This window comes from Amphiura filiformis, chromosome 20, assembly GCF_039555335.1.
Source record: "Amphiura filiformis chromosome 20, Afil_fr2py, whole genome shotgun sequence".
Lineage (NCBI taxonomy): Eukaryota > Metazoa > Echinodermata > Ophiuroidea > Amphilepidida > Amphiuridae > Amphiura > Amphiura filiformis.
Genome location: NC_092647.1, coordinates 29503115 through 29521638, shown reverse-complemented (window position 1 = coordinate 29521638; position 18524 = coordinate 29503115). Strand labels below are relative to the sequence as shown.

The window sequence follows — 18524 nt, the reverse complement described above, 5'->3', positions numbered from 1 at the left end:
ATCTTAAAATTTCAATTTTTGTGTTTATTTGAAGCATTATCAGAAGCATTCGTGTATATATATTATGAACAAATGTGTGCATAAAGAGAAATTAAACCATGTCATCAAACAAAAAATGAGTTGTGCTGTGCGTGTTTGACTTATTTATTTTCTTCCTCAAGAAATTTCATTTACACCTTTTAACTCATTTTGCTTAATGGGCATGTTAATTTTTTGCCATTCAATAATAAGCATGCTCGAAATCAAGTCCCAGCGTTGAATTCCATGTGTGTATATATCAGCTTCTGCAGCCTTGATGAAAGTTATTGCAAATAACAACCATTCTCAACATTTTAAACAACCTGAAATTAATTGAAAAACTGCTCATGTTAGTTACGAAAAATGCAGCTTTGTTAGCATACAGTAACTTATCGTATGATATACAATTTCAATACTGGTGCACTTGTAAACATCCTGAAATCAACTTATGAACATTGTTTCTTAATTGTTAGCAAGCGCATGTCTCCAACACAGAACTCACTTCCACCATGGCATCTAACTTGGTGAAATTTTCCTGTGCACTCTCGTCTGGCTTGGCTATAGAGGCGATGCAAGCAGCTTCTTCCACAGGTACATTCTGAGCATGAAGTTCCTCCTGCTCCTGGGGTAGGAAATGGGTAGGGAAAAAATGTGCATCTTTTTTCAACAAAACCATTTTTGGACATCGTTCTTTCATGACAAACAAATGTACAATCACACACGCATACAAGTAACCATTAGCACAGGTGGACTGGGGACAAAGTTTTGATGCATGTTTATGCTATTCGTGATCTATCGACAGTTGGAGACCGTCCTGAATGCATGGATGACCAGCAGTGGTGTGCGGAAAGGGGGCCGTGCCCCCCCCCCCACTTCTGTCAGTCAGTCAGGGAAATGTACCCAATCAGGGGTGAATAGCTATTACCTCGAGTGAAGTGAGCTGAAAATATTTGAACAGTCGGGGAATCGAGACCTGTCACCCCATGCGGACCCACTAACGACCAGTTTTGTGTCTCCTGTTACCAGCGTTTTCCCATGTGTGTGTCCCAGATTGAGGGTGTTTATAAAAGCCCACACACAAACATACAACACACATTTATTGTATCTTTGATCGGGGAGAAATGTGCATGAAAATACTTGTAACTATGCAACTTTGGAGTTCCAATGTCATTCTAACGTTTCTTAAAGTTCTCTATATGATGTGCAACATTTCATACACATCTGATTGCAAACTGCAGTCCCCCCTGCTTGAAAGGGGAAAACAAACATGCCCACCCCTACACCCCCCCTCCCCCACACACACACATAAATGCACATTGTATGCATCAGTCATGCCACAATGCATGCATTGATAAAATAATCTGAATCAACTGATTTTAATGTTATGACAACATAATAAGATATTTATCCACATAAACGTCGGTCTGCTATTTGGTTCAACTGTGATGATATTAATTTGCGTCTCCAAGATGAAATGTCTTCAGAGAAAGTTAAACAAAATAAAAACAAATTTTTAATATTACACAGATTACAAATTATGCATAGTGATGCCAAATGAAGCCAGTGGTGAAGCCAAATTAAGTAAAATTAGTATTATATTAGGGTTGTTGACTTGTATATTTATTACCAGCGATTGATATACCCATATGAATTTTAACTCCAGGTCCACATGCCTTTGAACAGACCAACCACTAGTTTTACCCATAATGAGCATGTGTAAAGTTCCCCTGTGTAGCGTTTGATATATTGGGTATAATTATTGAGTTTGTAAACTTAAGTCCACTTGATTTTTCTCATATGAAACCAAGTCAATTGGCCAAATTGTCATTCATAACAGCAACAGTTATTACTGTAGTTGCAATCTTCAATTTCTTATACCAGGCCAAGATTCCCCAAGTAACCCCAGGTTGTCATATTTAAACAACCACAGTATACTTTGGTCATATTGCTACAGCCATGATGATATTTATACATGTCAACAGCCCTAACCCGCAGCATCAGTAATGATGTGATAGAAACATGTAAAGTATGGTGATAAGATAACAGCAGCCTAAGTGAGATAATGCTATACCCAATTAAAAAAAATCCTACTCTGTTGATTAGCATGCACACATTACACTTTCTTCCAGAGAAGAACGGTAGTTGTTTACATTTTGAAAGCGTGCACAGAGTAAACATGTAAGTGGGGTTCTGATTGGCTGATTCAATTGTCTGATAATCATAACAACAGCCGCGGTAATCTGATTGGCTGCTTGCACCTTAAAACCTTGGTTGGCTGCTTGCACCTTAAAACAAAGATCCACATATGTCGTTCATTAACAGAGAGCTCGCTCGCGTCAATCTGAGCAAGGGACTGCCGTTCTTCTATGAAACTAAGTGTAAAACAAATCCTGTGACCATAAAGGTTTTCATTTGACATTTTAAATTTGTGCCATGCAACATAAACTTACCAGCATTCTTTCTTGCAAATGCTCGTGTGAATATTATTGTGTAACTTATAAATTTATCTTTAAAAAGCAACTAACTATATTTCATGTTATCTAATACTCAGTACCCATATAAAGCTGGGCAAGAAAACAACATACATCTATTTGGCCTTACATACATCTATTTGTTAACCCTAACTCCCTTTCTGTTCTTTTTTTTTTGCCTAGAAGGAAGGAAGGAAGGAAGGAAGGAAGGAAGGAAGGAAGGAAGGAAGGAACGAAGGAAGGAACGAAAACCACCGACCCACAAGCCACAACATTTTGCGCATGAGTGTAGCATTTTGTGTGTATATGTGATATTGGATCAGTGACCAACGGATCATGTGTGATGCTTGGGCTTTTAGTCTTTTTGTGGCATTGGGATTTTGTTGGATTGGAGGGAGTTAAGGTTAATAATGTCAGGGACTGTCTTTTGAAAAGAGGTATAGTATGCTGTAAAAAGCTCTCCTAACTGGTTCCTATGATGAGGTTTAGATGAGATGTTTGGATAAATGACTAGGATTTAAACCTTTGTCAAACCAGGACATTTTGGTCAACGAAGTAGGGTGCTTTTCTCGATGCAACCAAAAGCACTGTATCTCATCGTTCAAAATTCAATCGCTGATCATTTGGCTCAGTTAATGAGAGTAAATTCAGCTTTTGGGAGGTATAGTAGAGCAAATGGTCTTACTTTCTTCAAAAGACAATCCCTGTAAAATGCCAAGTTAAGATTGTGCTTGCTTAAAACCAAACAGTGATGTAACCCTGGAAATGGTAATAAACTGTTGCATCAGAACACCCTGTGAACTAAATATATCAATGTTATCAGTATAAAGTCAGTGTATTGTCAACAGAACATGTGTGCCAACACCATTGGCTGAAGCACTCTGTAAAAAAATTGTGTTAAATTAGTATTAAGCATTATTATATAAAAACTGCTACCAATTGGTTACACAAGCATTTGATTATCGCTGGCTGAAATATCCTGCAACTTCAACGTTATATAGCAAAGTTATCTATTAGTTACATTGTTGTTGCATTACAAAAAGAGAGGTTATAAGTTATCACGCCTTGTTGTGGACTCACTACTGGGGCTGGGGCAGCTTCGTCAGCATACGCTTCGAGTTTGGTGAAGTCGAATGGTTCCATCGCGCTCTCGTCGGTTGTTGCCACGACTGCTGTACACTCGCCCTCGTCTACTGGCGTTACTTCTTTAGCATGTTTCTCATCCTAATGGGATCAGGGTGGCATTCAATTACATGAACCATTTAACGCTTTTAAACAAATAATGTATTTATAACAGTAATGACTGAGCTAAAGCTAGTTGGCCCTAGCATCTCAGTATAATATAACATTTCAAACTCTCTCAATGTGGTGTGATCAAGTAAAATCAGTCTGAAGTTGGATTATATTAAATTCAACATTTTTATGTTTCTAAAAGTAGGAATTTGTTTAGCTTGATTTCACTGAAAATCCCATGTTTCTATCATCTATTGTAAAAAAGTTATTCAAAGTTTAGCCACCACAAAAGCAAAGGAATTACATAAGAAATACTGACACATTTTCCTCCATATATGCAAACTAGAATTCCCGACTAATTTTGCTTGATCACATCACATAGTATCTCTTAAGAAAAAAACAATATTGAAAATAAATAAATTTTTACACTGATTTTAAACGTAGGATATAAGTGAAACTTTTTAAAAATTTTGAAATTACAAAAAAAATCAATTCAAGAAAAGATGACTGCCTTCTACCATACCACCATACATTTCACAGCTATGTCCAACTGAGATGGCTCAGATGGATAAATGCATTCCTATCCTAATCCTGGATCTTTAACCTAACAACACCCCAGCCAAGAAACATTTCCAATATTTCCTTCAAGAAACTAAGCCAAAGTTCATTTCTTAAAGCCAGCCCCATTTAACGGCCAAAATAAAATCTTGTTGACTGTAATCATCAGCTTAAGTTCTGTCCTATGAGCTATTCCATTTTAAATCCATACACCCCTTTTGAAAGATGCGACCTTAATCTTCAACACAGGGAATGTGAATTTCAAATGGGGTTACCCTAATGGTTGACTCCATTTGAAATCTACACTCCCTGTGTGGGAGATTTAGGTCATGTCTTCCACAAGGGGTGTATGGATTACAACTGGAATAGCCCGATGTCTGTCAGTAAATGAACACATGAATGGTAACATTAGTGTCATGTGAAAACTAGACCAGGTTCAATCTTAGGTAAAATGTCATCAACCAAGAAGGGCTTGCAATCTTATAATTGAATCAATCTTTGGTCTGATATATTATTAGTAAATTTTGTTTTACAAGTCCAACTCACTCGCGCTGTAAGAATGGTAAAATGTCATCAGCCAAGAAGAGCTTGGAATCTTATAATTGAATCCACCATTGGTCTGATATACTATTTGTAATTTTGTTCAATTCACCTGCGCTGTAAGAACAGAATCGGTCGACGAAATAAACAAGTCGGATATCATGGATCATGTGTCACACCAAACGTGTTATTGACTGGGAGGGGGCCAACATCATAGACAAAGACTTGTGCAAGCAAACCAGATAGATCAGAGAAGCAATGTGAATCAGATAGTGGGGGACAATGATATCAAACACGATGAAAGAACTTATTCACTAAATAATAAATACGATCAGTTATTGCAAAGGAACAGAACACTCTGGGATGAGAGTAAGGGTGTTGCTAGAACGTCTAAAATGCGAGTTAATTGACTTGTAAAAACAAAATGTACCAATAGTATGATATCTAACAGTCCAGATGAACTTATTCAAGGGAATTGGTCTGCTAATTTGCTATGTGCATGTTTCCAAAATATATAGTACCAAATCGCATTAATCTAGATTACAGAATTGACTCAAGCTCAACAATTTCTGGATTAATGTAGCAAACAATAAAACTCATGTAAGCTTAGGGCTTTTGTCATATAAATCAAGTGAGAGGCATTTGAATTTTGTAATATGATGATAAGAAAATAAAATTCTTTTCTTTGTCCTATAATCAGTTCGGTTCAATCCTGTAATGTCAATCAGTAAACGAATATATATGACTGGCAATAGCAACATTATTGTCAAGAGCAAACTAGGCTAGGTTCAACCTTGCCGAAGTATCTAGGTAACATGTCAACAGCCTCATGATGAGGCCTTGGAATCCTCTCATAATTGACTTTGATGATTGGTCTGATAATTTGTTATGTACATGTTTTCTGAAAGACATAACGGTACTAGACAGAGCATTAATCAGAGATGTAAACTGACTCATGATGAAAACTTCTGGATTTATGATACTAGAAGTATGCTTGAGTAAGCGTAACCTTTTTTCCACCAAGTTAAGTATCATTGCAGTCTGTCGAGGCTTTGGAATTTGATAATAAGACTGATTTATGTTCGATGATTTTTTTTAAAGATGTATGAGCTAAAGGTAGTACTATAATTGAATAAAGTTCCAATACTGAGTGCGTTGTACATGTACAACACGGCTCGACACAGCTCATAGGAATTTGAAATTCAAAGGTCAACGAAACTATGATGAAAATTTATCCAAGGCGCTGGTCTTGTAAACCAGAGGTCCTGGGTTCAATTCCCGCGCAGGATCACTTTTCATATTTCCTCCTTTAATCACGACAGCGAAACTGATAAATTTTTATAATAGTTTGCTTATTCCCGTTGAAAAAAGTCACCGTTTTTCAAAGGTCAACCAGTCAAATATGATCGTGTGTACACACATACGCACAGCGTACAACACTGTACTTTTAAAATACTGACTGTACAGAGTTAAAGTATATTTTTGCAATGAACAAATTACAAAAAGGTCATCTAAAATTGTGCAATTGCTCAAATTCTGAAAGTGGGGCAACTGAGAAAATGTATATTTTACAATTTAGTAAATCAAAAATAGTTTATTTCCATTCAGTTTTCAAAACGTAATTTTCTCCCAAAGTGTTTGGAATGGTTTCTTGGCATCCCATAACCTTCTAATCCTGATCAGGTCCCGCTAACGTATATCATCAGTGAAACTGAACACCTGCTTACCAATGGTGCCTGATGGGCATGGTGCACCTGACCTACAGTAGTGGGTTGAATAGAACCTTCCATCTCACCCCTCTGAATATTACCAGCTGAAACAAGAATGTTGAAAGGAAAATAATGATGATTACACAAGATCAAAATGATAGCTGCAATTCGCTGTCGAAGTGACGTAATAATCAGATTAACTACCATAGCAATGCATGACTATATCGCCTTGCATTACGTTCACGCGGTACCTATGCATTGAACCATATCATTCTGATCACTCCCACCTGTAAGATAAGTATCTTTGAAAAGAGCGGTATTGTATTCAATCTATATGATTGCAGACATACACAGGTAATGAGTGCAACCTGCTTGTAGTGCAGGGGCGATATATTGTCAAAATTGTATTCATCCATTGCTATGGTAGTTAATCCGATTTATTACGTCACTTCGACAGTGAATACCAGCGTTTACATTTTCTGTTACATGATTGTTCATTACCACTACATATGGGTATACATGATTATATGATTGTCATTGTCTCCATGCAAGGAAATATGTGTAACGTTGCACTATAGTTTGATCAGCTCATTCTAGTTTCACCGCAGTTTCTATGTAGGAGCTAGTGGCATGGGGCGTCCGACTAGCAAAAAGGAAGGTCTTGGGTTTGAGTCCCGCACTGGCGCATTCCCTTGCTTTTGTCAGCTGGGTTGTGTGCTGGGATTTAATTTATATATTGCCTAGTTTTAATGTAGCACTATAGGTTGGTTAACTGTTTCTTCTTTCCTATAGATGAGTTGACCTCAATGTTTATCAACAAAGGCAAGAGACTGGTATATCTTTATGCTTGAGTGAACCCCATGCAACCACTACACTGTTCAATAGTCATATTGTGATGTGGCGGGAGTTTTAAAAACACGAGCCCTGAACAAAATGTGATTCTAGCGCACACTGTCAGGCAAAAGACAATGGAAATTGTGAAAATTGTGATGATGCGTGCGCATACTGCCAGGCATTGACGTCAGAAGTCAACTCTTCTATACACTACCCATAACCCTAACCCAACAGTAATCTGACCCTGGTTTCTTACTTTTCATTATGCCGCTTGCACTTTTCTGCAAGCGGCATGACAATGAACGCCTATGTTGCCGCTCACCGCTGTGCTCATTGACTAAAAAACATATCCTGTTCTCATACGTCAACGCAGCGCTGCTGCTGTGTTGACTTAAATTCAACTCCTAGCGATCTGCCGCTTTGGGCAAAGAGGCGGAGTGATCGATATCTAGGCTTGCCACTGGTCACCGCTAGCATTTCTGTTACGCCTGCGCAGAGTAGCAAAATCGTTGTCTAAGCATCAAAGTGGGAAGTAGCAGGAAAGTATGATACCAGCATTAATATCTTGAGGTGGCAGTAGTCATTCTCAAGTCTTGTCCAAAGAGCATACAACTCTATGGAATGACACCATCATGTAATGACACCATCATTACAACCCATTGGTTCCTCCTTACCTTCTCCCCCAGCTCTCAAGACAGCAGGGAGGGCCACTGAGCCTGTAGCAAGATGTCCCACCCTGTTGGACTGGTGCTGAATAAAAGTCGCTTTAGCTGGTGACACGCTGTCTTCAAGGAGAGTGGACTCTTCCTCACCGTCCAAACCCATACGATCTTTACCTTTTTGCTGCGAACAAAAATATTACAACTTCATTATCATGTAAAACTGGGAAAACTAGTTTGATAATGATATAAATGGAACAGTGGAAATTGGTGAATAAGATATTTGAGTGCATCAATCTTTGGTCACGATTACTGAAAGCAGTTCACAATATCTGATGGGGAAAAAAAGGTTAAGTTGTCCTGTAATTATTCCAGCCTGTCTTTGCATTGGGAAATATTACCTCTACTATCGTAGTACACTACCAGTGGTCTGCCACAGCTGCCACAGAATACATACAAAGCACTGTTCAATGATTCAATAGAAAAGGTGCAGTACCTTTATTACCTAATGTCAGATAAACCATCACATCTAGTATACGCTTCCAAAGTTAGATTTTGGATACTAAGGAATGATCAATTGTTAACTTCTTGTCAAATGACAACACACTATTTAATTAAATATGCCTGCCTGGATTGGAAACAATACATAATTTGGGTGAAATATTCTAGATGTCTATGACGCAATGAATAAGGGAACTCTTTTACCAAAATACAATAACAAACCTTTTTCAAGATGATATCAATATAACCAGCAATTAAGGCACCGATAGCTTCTCCTTCTGTTGTCTGGACTGAGTAATAAGAGTCAGAATAGTCACCAAAATCCAGCGTGAAGCTTTTGGGTGAAGCAGCCCACCTCCTCACGGTAGTCAGGGGCCATGTCTTCAAAATCTGTTCACAAATACATTTCAAATATCATGTTCAAAGTTGCAAATATGATTTTAATTTTATTAGAAAGTGATGAACTTTTGCATAAAATCCTAAGTTTATGGTTTGGTTTGTTTCTCATGACCCCTTTCCATTCCTACCTCTTTTGTTTTTTCATCCACTCTGACAACACTCTCCTTGTTGATACCAAGCAACCGAGGGACTAGCTTGTTCTTGCCTTTCATTTTTTCCTGCAAAACAATCATTCACATAAAAATATATGAGTGCTTATGCTAACTGTTAAATCTTTGTTACATATTCAAATCAAATTGCAATTACTGGTACTCCACGCATGCCATATATAAAATACTTCACAGAAATGTGGTTTGTACAGGCCTGGACATAAGCTAGAATGTTTGATTTTCATGTGATCAAAAGATTGGAACTTTACACAGAATGTGCCCACATTAATTTATTCAAGATACTTTCTATTTCCTTCTATTAGCATATGAAAAGGCTGATGTATGATGGAAGAAGGAAATCAAAACAGAAATATATGGAGACACAGTCAGTTTCAAAAGAGGAAATAATTATAAATATTTCACTTAATGTTTTAGTTTATTCATGACATCTTGACAGTGTTTCATATACATATCTCATTGGAGAAGTTGTGACCGAATCATTAAAAATAATAATAATAACATAACATTGTCATTGCATTCCGGATATTTTCCTGTACTATTTTTCCTGTTCTTCTACTGCTTTGCCCTGATTTTTAGTACAATCTCATTTGTGCAACTACAGGGGAAGGGGAGACATACTGTCCCCTTGGCAAAATATTCTCAGTTGAAATCATAACGGAAACAAATTATAATTTATGTAGGAACAGTCTGGGCTCATTGGCCAAAAATTGTATCCTGTTCAAGACCAGCGCCGCTCCCGAGTTGACTCACATTCAATTCGAAACTAAAATTTACATAAATCAGCCGTTTTTTGGAATGATCTTATCCTCAAATCAGGACCATATTCTCGGTATCCAGCATTTTGCCCCTCAGCTGCTACACACCTACTTACATGTACCTTGACCAAGAATGTGATACTGCAGAACAGTAATCCCAACCTCCACCAATAATTCTAACCCTTACCCCTAAATTTATCGCTAATCCTAATCCCTCAGGGTGGCAGCAGTTATTCATTCTTGCCCTGATTTTATGTCTATTCCTTACCTTGACCAAGAAGAAGGTGATACCATAGGTAGCGAGTGATCTACACAGCTGTGTGTAGCGCACCTTGGCATCCAATTCAGTCACACCTATCAATTTTCTGTGTTCCTGGTAGTAACAATGAGAAAGAAAAATGTGTGTTATTGGAATAAAAGATGATGTCAATCTTAATGCTGTACCAATACTCACAGTCACACACAAACCTACTTGAACCACCCCCCCTGCAAACGGGGATGTTGCTTCCCAACTTTCACTTAACCAAGAACGTTACACAAATAATACCTAATTTTTGTAACATTTAACCCTTCAATTGAACCCATCATCCAGGGTAGGCATGTTCATCGCCACTTTTTCAATATCGTATATCGCCAGCAAAATTTATCGCGATAATCGATAATGGCGATAATGAGGGAAGCTTAAAAACATTTTATTTGACCAAGTTTGTTTTGAAACATGAAAATATTGTTAGTCTGTATCAGGTGGCGCTATTGCTAGTAGTATTGTCACTGGCGCCATTGTTGGGTTGGTCACTCTCGGTATCGTCTTCTGTGTCATCTGCCTGCTTATCGGTTTTCAATTGAAGCCACATTTTTACCATCAAAATATTGTGGCCTGTCAAACTATAATCGCGATCATAAAAATTTATTGTGATAGAAGATAATAACATTATCGTGAACATGCCTAATCCGGGGTTGTATTTTTTATCACCGATAGGGAGAGCACTCTTTTTTTTATTTATGTTATTTGCACCCCCATGGCAAATATCTGAATTTTAGACCTAATGCCACAAATGGCCTTCAAATGGATTTTAGCTTCTTATGTGAACGGCTTCTTCATATATACCCTGATACTTACAAAAAAGATCTTCTTCTCTACACCTTTCAATTTGACGTACTCCTTTGGAAGCATAGTTTTCATTCTGCAAAAGTAAAATAATTTGAGAAGTCAGAACTTAATCAACATTTGACAAATTTTACACCTCCTAAAAAACTTGTTTCCAGCATGTACACCAGAAACCAAGGTGTGCAATGATTTGGATGTACGAGGTGTGTGTGGGGAGGGTGGGTCTTTGGTACCGTGGACTTTCGTATGACGGTTACAAGAGCTATTTCAGAGGGAGCTATAATTTAGGCTACTATTCAATGTGTAATGTCAAGTCCACAGTGTGGCGATTAATTGCCATAATTATACACAAAAATCCAATCTATTTAAAATCCAAGTGACCATATTTGATGCTGAATACAAGTAGGGGGTGTGTGGGTGGATATGGATTTATGGTTAAATATATTTCAAATCTCATTTTGGTGCAAATCAGTTGCAAAATTGCTGGATGTAAAACAAGTAACTTTTCAGTAAGTTCTGTCAGAAAATGTAACTCATTTTCCAGCATTTTGTCCCTAACATCCATTATTTCTCCCTTGCATCAGATCAGTATCCTAGTACAGGTTATAGACTACTATTTGTTGTATCTGCATCTCTTTTTGCGCATTATGTTTTATTAATTATTTTTATCATTATTATGCTATATGCTACACGAAAATATAACTTTTCCTGGATTTCTTCACTAAACTAATTAAGTGCATCCAAACGCATAGCAAGCGAGTGGAGTGGGTGGACTAAGTCCAGGGGCCCTGAGCAAAAGTGGAAATGAAATAAGGGGGAAGACAAAGGAGATGTTAAAAGGGCCCCACGCTGTGCACTGTCCATGCCCCCCCCCTCCTCATCAGAGGCTCTTGCTATGCCCCTGTGTGCACCCTACAGGACACAAACTTTTTTTAATATTTTTGGACACAGACTTTAAGATTGAAGTTCATATTATTAGGGGTATATAGCTCATCGGATAAGATTGGCATTCTTATTATAAGGGGTAACTTGTCAGATTGCTGCAGATATTGTTGTTAAAACCATTCTGAACCAACCACAGATGGTGACTTCATCCTACAAAGAATCAAAACATATGATAGTAAAGAGCAACTTACTCCAGGAATCCAGGTTTGTGCTTATCCGGATTATGGTCGCCATATTGAATCTGAGTCTGTGTTCCTGCTAGTTGTATGGATTCCTCCAGTGACGCGGGGTGGGTACCATTGATGATAGCATCACGAGACTACAAACAAACAGAAAAACAAACACAAAATAAATACATTCCTCTCTTAGGGGTGTGAATACATATAAATATATTATGATTCCCAATATAGATGTCTTTCAATAAATTTGTTAGAAGGGCCAAAATGCCATCTACATGTAGGAATGCTGAACATTCTAATTATAATAAAATAAAAAAACAAAATTTGTTCGTGTACTATGCAGAGTTCAACTTTTAAATCACTGTCAGAATGCAAATAGCATATATCGCTTGTCTGTGAACATACGGTGTCGTTGCACTGACAAAACTAATTATTACCATTAATTCTACTGATATACCTAAGATTAATACATTGTTAACACAATTAGTGTACATCAGAGAAGATATTTTTCCCCTCCCAGAATCCTTTGCAACATGATAACATCACCTCATTTAATCAAGTGACACTCCCATTACTTTTTACAGTTCCCTTTGTTTTCATTTTGAGATTAGACAGGCTAAACATGGGTAGGTAGTTAAGGAATAAACATATTTGGCCAGATATGGATGGGATCTGTTGGTGTACATTTCTTCACTATCGACCCATGATCAGCCCTCGAATTAAGGATCTGAAGGGGCACAGCAACTTTTTTAGGGCAAGTTGATAATTGCCGTGGATTTTCACTGAAAAGGCAAGGCAGCACGGCAATTGTAATATTTCAAAAGGGCATCAAGGCAACTGTTGAAAATTTGAGAAGGGCACCAAGGCAATTTTTCAAAAGCGAATAGATGCATTACCGTCAGCTGAATTCGACACCAAAGTAAAATTCGACTCTCAACTTTACACTAAAACTAACCTGATTGCTTAAAAAACCTGCTTTATAATACAGTTTAATTTGCTTAAATTTTGCAATCCCTAGTTCTGAGCTGCAAAACTGACTCGAAATGTAGCGATGAAACAGCTGTAACTTTGGTAATAATATTGATCAAATTCGCCGGGATAAAAACTATTTCGTGCAAAACATATCTAGAGATGGGCTCACATGTACAAGATAAGGCGATACCGGAAGGGTATCGCCATCGATTTGCAAATGGGAAGTCAATGTTTGATAATCGAGAGAACAATTGATTTGCCCAGCGCTCAGATTTTGTTCACAACACGAGGTCGAGGAAGCTATAGTTACTAACAGCATTTCTGATTGGTCGATAGTACGTTGAAGGTATTTCTCTGACCAATCGAGAAAATGAAGTGAGATTTCTAGTAACCAGATAATGTATAAGCCGATGTGATTGGCTGAATATGTAAGCTTACGTAGGGGTAATGAATATTAATTCACAACAAACTATTGTGTATACTGTGATTGATAGCTGGGTTACGATGCTCAAAATAGCTATCATGTTCAAGATTTTCGATTTAATTTTCCACAATTTTGCTGGGATTTAACCAGTACTTGTTAATGATTTTATAATGAAGGGGCAGGGCTGGCGGCTAGGGCACCCACGGCAACTGCATTTGGGGGCACGGCAAGTGACTGCCGTCGGTAAAGGACATATTTTGAGGGCATTGCGGCAATGGGGGTGGGCACCCACGGCAATATGCCGTCGGTGCCGTGGGTTAATTCGAGGGCTGCCCATGATGCACCAGATAGCAAATTGAAATGGGAGAAATGCATTATGGGAAGTGTAAGATATCTCCTCTGATTGTACATGGTCCCTATATTCTTTACACCTCAATCCATGACATTCACAAGATGCAATCAGAAAAATTGTAGATAGTTAAGAAAGAAACATATTTTGCCAGATATGGACGGGATCTGTTGGTGTAAATTTCGTCACTATCAACCCATGATGCACCAGATAGCAAATCAGGACAAGAAATTGAAATGAGAGAAATGCATTATGGGAAGTGTAAGATATCTTCTGTAATTGAACATGGTCCCTATGTTCTTTACAACATCCACCTATGACATTCACAAGATACAATCAGAAAAACAAACTGACAATTGTATTTGTAACCTTTAACTGGGCCATTCACCTGCATCACCCATTCAGATAATAGATAAGCACCTGCTGTCTCAGATGAGATGGGTTATAAATAGTGAAACCTATGAAATTATATTGGTAGACTACCCCTAAGTAGTGTAGTCTGTACATTTGCACCTGAACATGAATTATATTGATAGACTAAGGCCAAGTCCAATTCTAATCTGTACATTTGCATTCACTCGGTCGGACATCCGGGAACATTGTCCCCTTCGTCCCCTTTGCACAAGCGCGTGCATAGCAACCAGCTCGAGAAAGGGGAACTGCACATGCGCTGCACATGCGCACACTGGTATTACAAGGCTATTTCCCCTTTGTGACGTCAGCCCGACCAAGAGAATCTGAACATGAATTATACTGATAGACTTAGGTCAAGTCTAACTGTCTGTTCATTCATACCTAAACGTGAATTATGCTAGTCTGTTCAATCGCACCTGAACATACTGATAGACTTAGGGTCAAGTCTAACTGTAGTCTGTTCATTTAAACTTGAACATGAATTATACTGTTAAACATGAATTATACTGATGACTTTATGGCCAAGTCTAAGTGTAGTTCGTTCATTTGCACCTGAACATGAATGATATTGATACACTAAAGGCCAAGCCTAATTCTAGTCTGTTCAATCGCACCTGAACATGAATTATACTGATAGACTACATTAAAGCCAAGTCCAAATCTTTTAGTTCTTAACACCAAATACATTGTACACTCAAACGTGAAGCATGACCTTTGATACATGTTCGGTACAAAAACTCATAGTCAACTACTTGAGGTCAATTTTGGAGCTAAGATTATTAAAGGCTAATTGTACTAAGCCACTAGAGATGCAACTATTTGGGGGTTTAGTGTATGCGTTACATATGAAGCGACAATGATCATGTAAATGATGCACATCAGCAATTCATAAGGCCCATGAAAGTCAATTCCGAGTTTATCGTCCCTTTTTTTTCACAGGTTGGTGAGGTGACTTTTTCATTTTTCATTTTTCATTATTTCATCAGATTTCATTATTGACCTAAAGTGCATGTTGATTTAAAGCCACACTCATACATGTTATTTATAAACATGTTTTTATATGGGTAGGGACTAGAAAAGTTAGAAAAGAGCCTGATTTGGTTCCAAGTTATAAATTTATATGTTTTACAAACAAAAATATATGTTTCAATTGCTAAAACTGGTGAAAACACTGATACTTTGAAAATAATGAATTATTTTGGCATTTTTGAAAATTTGACGCAGGTGTTTTTGGTGTCCAAAAAGTGACGCGGGCGGGGGACGATAAACTCGGAATCGACTTTCACGCGCCTAATATACAAATACCAAAGAGAAGGAAAAAAAATCACACATCACAAACTAGAAAATTTACTGTAAATATAACATGCCCAGACAGACACACAAGAGAGAGAACAAAAACGCACATTGAATGTATGCGCGGAGACTTCCACCACTGTTCAAATCCCCGCACAGGCAGGTAGGTACGTGACAATTTTATTCTGTTATATCTGCCTATGTATGTTATGTTTACAATGTTTACAGCAACTGTATGTTTCAAATATTCTATAGTCCGTATGCCTTCCTCAAGGCAGTCAAGTAAAATCAAAATTTTGTGATTTTCTCAAAAACAGCTCATTTTGCAGGAAACTGTTATGCTAGTTGGATTCCTTGCATCATTTCCTTTCTGAAAATATAAACTATAATACACTTACCATCTTTACTTTCAGAGATACAATAAAAAAACAATTTTTAAATTACTGCCTCGAGGAAGGCATACAGACTATCGTCTTTGATATGTGATTCTTTCTTCTTAGTATTTGGTTTGGGCAGATCCTAGTTGTAGGCAGCAAGTTGTGGGCAGCAAGTTGTGGGCAACCAGTGTGGGCAGTAATTGTGAAGGTCAGGAGTGGATGAAATAAACAAGCAACCATTTTGCAATGCAAGTTGATCGAAATAATTAAAAGTGTGATGTGGGCGGGAGGGTCTTATAAATGAAGTGGGAGAAATTATGATGGTTTTTTGAGAAATGGAACAGGAAAGAAGAAAAATAAAAGGTTTGGGGCCAATTTGATGAAAAGGTTATAACAAATATTACCAAAATCCATATACATGCGGTACACTGCAGTTCAGTGTAGAAAATTATGAAAGATTTCAGCAATGAGATGTTTGAAATTTTCAGGAAATTGGCTCCACATCACAATAAGATTAAAGAAGGTCCATGATTTTGTTGAGTTTTCTTGGTGTTTTGGGTTTTTTTAGTTTTATCTAGGGCTTAACAACAGGTATCCATTCAGGTAATGCTGGGGATTGTTGCTAATATTACAATTTACCTCCCTCTTCATGCTCTGTAAATCCTGCTTGCTTTAGAACTGCATGTGGCAGTCCAGCAAGCCAGCATCCCTCACGCCTGAAGAGTATGGAAGAAATGATCTTCTGATTTGGTAACACTTACCTGAACATAAAGCAAGTTCAGCTGTACAGGATCTCTTTTGTCTATGTTCTGATCCGAGTAGAAATATTTCCTTCTGAAGATCAGCGTTTCTGTGTCTTCTACACCTTGTTCTCTCAGTGTCCTTGTATGATCCAACCAGTTCACTACGAAGAAAAAACGAGAGCAAAAAATATGTTATTTGCTTGCTTTTGCTGACCAGTCCGTATCAGGTTGCAGTAACTCAATAATGCGACACCTGGCATTTCAGATTTGGCCGAGATATTTTCAATGTTTTAGTAGGGTTGGGCAAATCACCATACTTTTTTTGAAACGAGTGTTTTCTATGGCCAAATTTAGTGTAGAGTCCAAATCTGCTAACCGTTTTTACGTATGATGACGTTTGATACCACTAAAGTTCAAAAATTCAAAATGGCCGCCAAAATCACATTTTTAAGCACTAAATCGCTTATTTTCATACTTTACCAACCTGTGACATGTCTTTTCATAGGTTATCAGGGTCAAGAAACACATTTTTAGCACTTTTAACATCAATTTCTGTACATAAAGGGTGTTAAGTGGTAAATATTTTTAAAAAACACCCCCAAAACACCCCCAAAACACCAAAAATGTTGTTTTTCCAACATTTTTACACCATTAATATACCTTGTATGATTTTGTACTGTCTAATATTTAGTTGATTACATTACAAGTCAGCCCCAGATATTTATCTGGTATTATTGTCCAAACAGCCAATATTATTTTTGGTCAAGGTTGGGAAGAAATAAGTGAAAAGGAGGAGTGGGATAGTGAAGATGATAAAACATCAGAAGACGATACAGCAAAGCGTTGGAAATCTGCTAAGGACTTAACTTATGTCTTTCCAAGTCGCAGAACTGTGATTCGATATCTAGAGGATGCTTCCTGCTGAACACTTTAAGAGTGATGATGATGTAATTACTGTAGGTCTTGACGACACAACCAAAGCAGCAGGGCATCAAAATAATGTATGATGTGAAAGCTGATCACATTATCAGGTCCTAACATGTCTCGAAAGACCATGACAACCGTCTACAGAAAATAGCAGACACTCAGGAGCTAATGGTGCTGTTGCATAATGATCTAAAACTGAACTGACTTGGAGCGATAGACTTTTGGATGTCAGATCGTGCAGGCGATAGTTCTAAGCTCTTGCAAAGTCTCGGGTGACTAAAGAGAAAATCCTCAAATGCAGTGCACACAGCCACACACTATATTAGGCGCGACTCACGTAGCTGACAAAGTCTTTAAGAACATTGAACAGAAAATCTTCGTTCAAGTGAGAAGGTCTTCACATCACCAGGATCAAGTGTCTACACGCTGGCCCTCATTGCAATATCAAAGCTAGTTTCTTCTAGCCATGCTGCACACTCCATATCACTGTGTAACGAGTATACATCATGGATGGAGATGGAAGACATCGAACATGCCGGTTTCAAGGGCTTCACTGGTAATAGATTCGGTAGGATTGCAGAGATCACAAAGCAGTATTTCCTGCAAAATAGAGCTAAGCGTGTCATATTGGTCTGCCAACGAATGCATATGAAGATCATCGTATTCAGCCATTGAGCCACCGCGGGGCAGTTGGAGCAGCCAAGATCCATCGTATGTTTTACAAGGAGGGCCCGAGTTATTATGCCAGCTGATGCCAGACATCCACGTCCATGACCCCAGGTTGCGACGGTCTGTGAGATCCCATGACCTAGCAGTGGCAGATAAAACCTTGTCAGCCATGAAAGATCATTTCTACCATCTACAGCCCACTTATGGAATTCTCCAACTGCCCAAAATTCCAGCTATTAGATTGAGGGCCAGCTTCAGCCGGGAGGTTAATCGCTTT

The 18524-nt window shown here is 38.0% G+C and overlaps 1 protein-coding gene across 1 annotated transcript in view; it reads right to left on the bottom strand.

Moving 5' to 3' along the window:
- Positions 1 to 18524, bottom strand: part of LOC140142249 (talin-1-like) — a 276867-nt gene that overhangs the window by 131432 nt on the left and 126911 nt on the right. The window contains 10 exon segments of the mRNA XM_072164217.1: positions 521 to 640; positions 3570 to 3713; positions 6548 to 6633; positions 8038 to 8206; positions 8746 to 8913; positions 9051 to 9140; positions 10116 to 10220; positions 10968 to 11031; positions 12092 to 12219; positions 16670 to 16812. Coding sequence (XP_072020318.1) covers positions 521 to 640; positions 3570 to 3713; positions 6548 to 6633; positions 8038 to 8206; positions 8746 to 8913; positions 9051 to 9140; positions 10116 to 10220; positions 10968 to 11031; positions 12092 to 12219; positions 16670 to 16812 — 1217 coding nt within the window.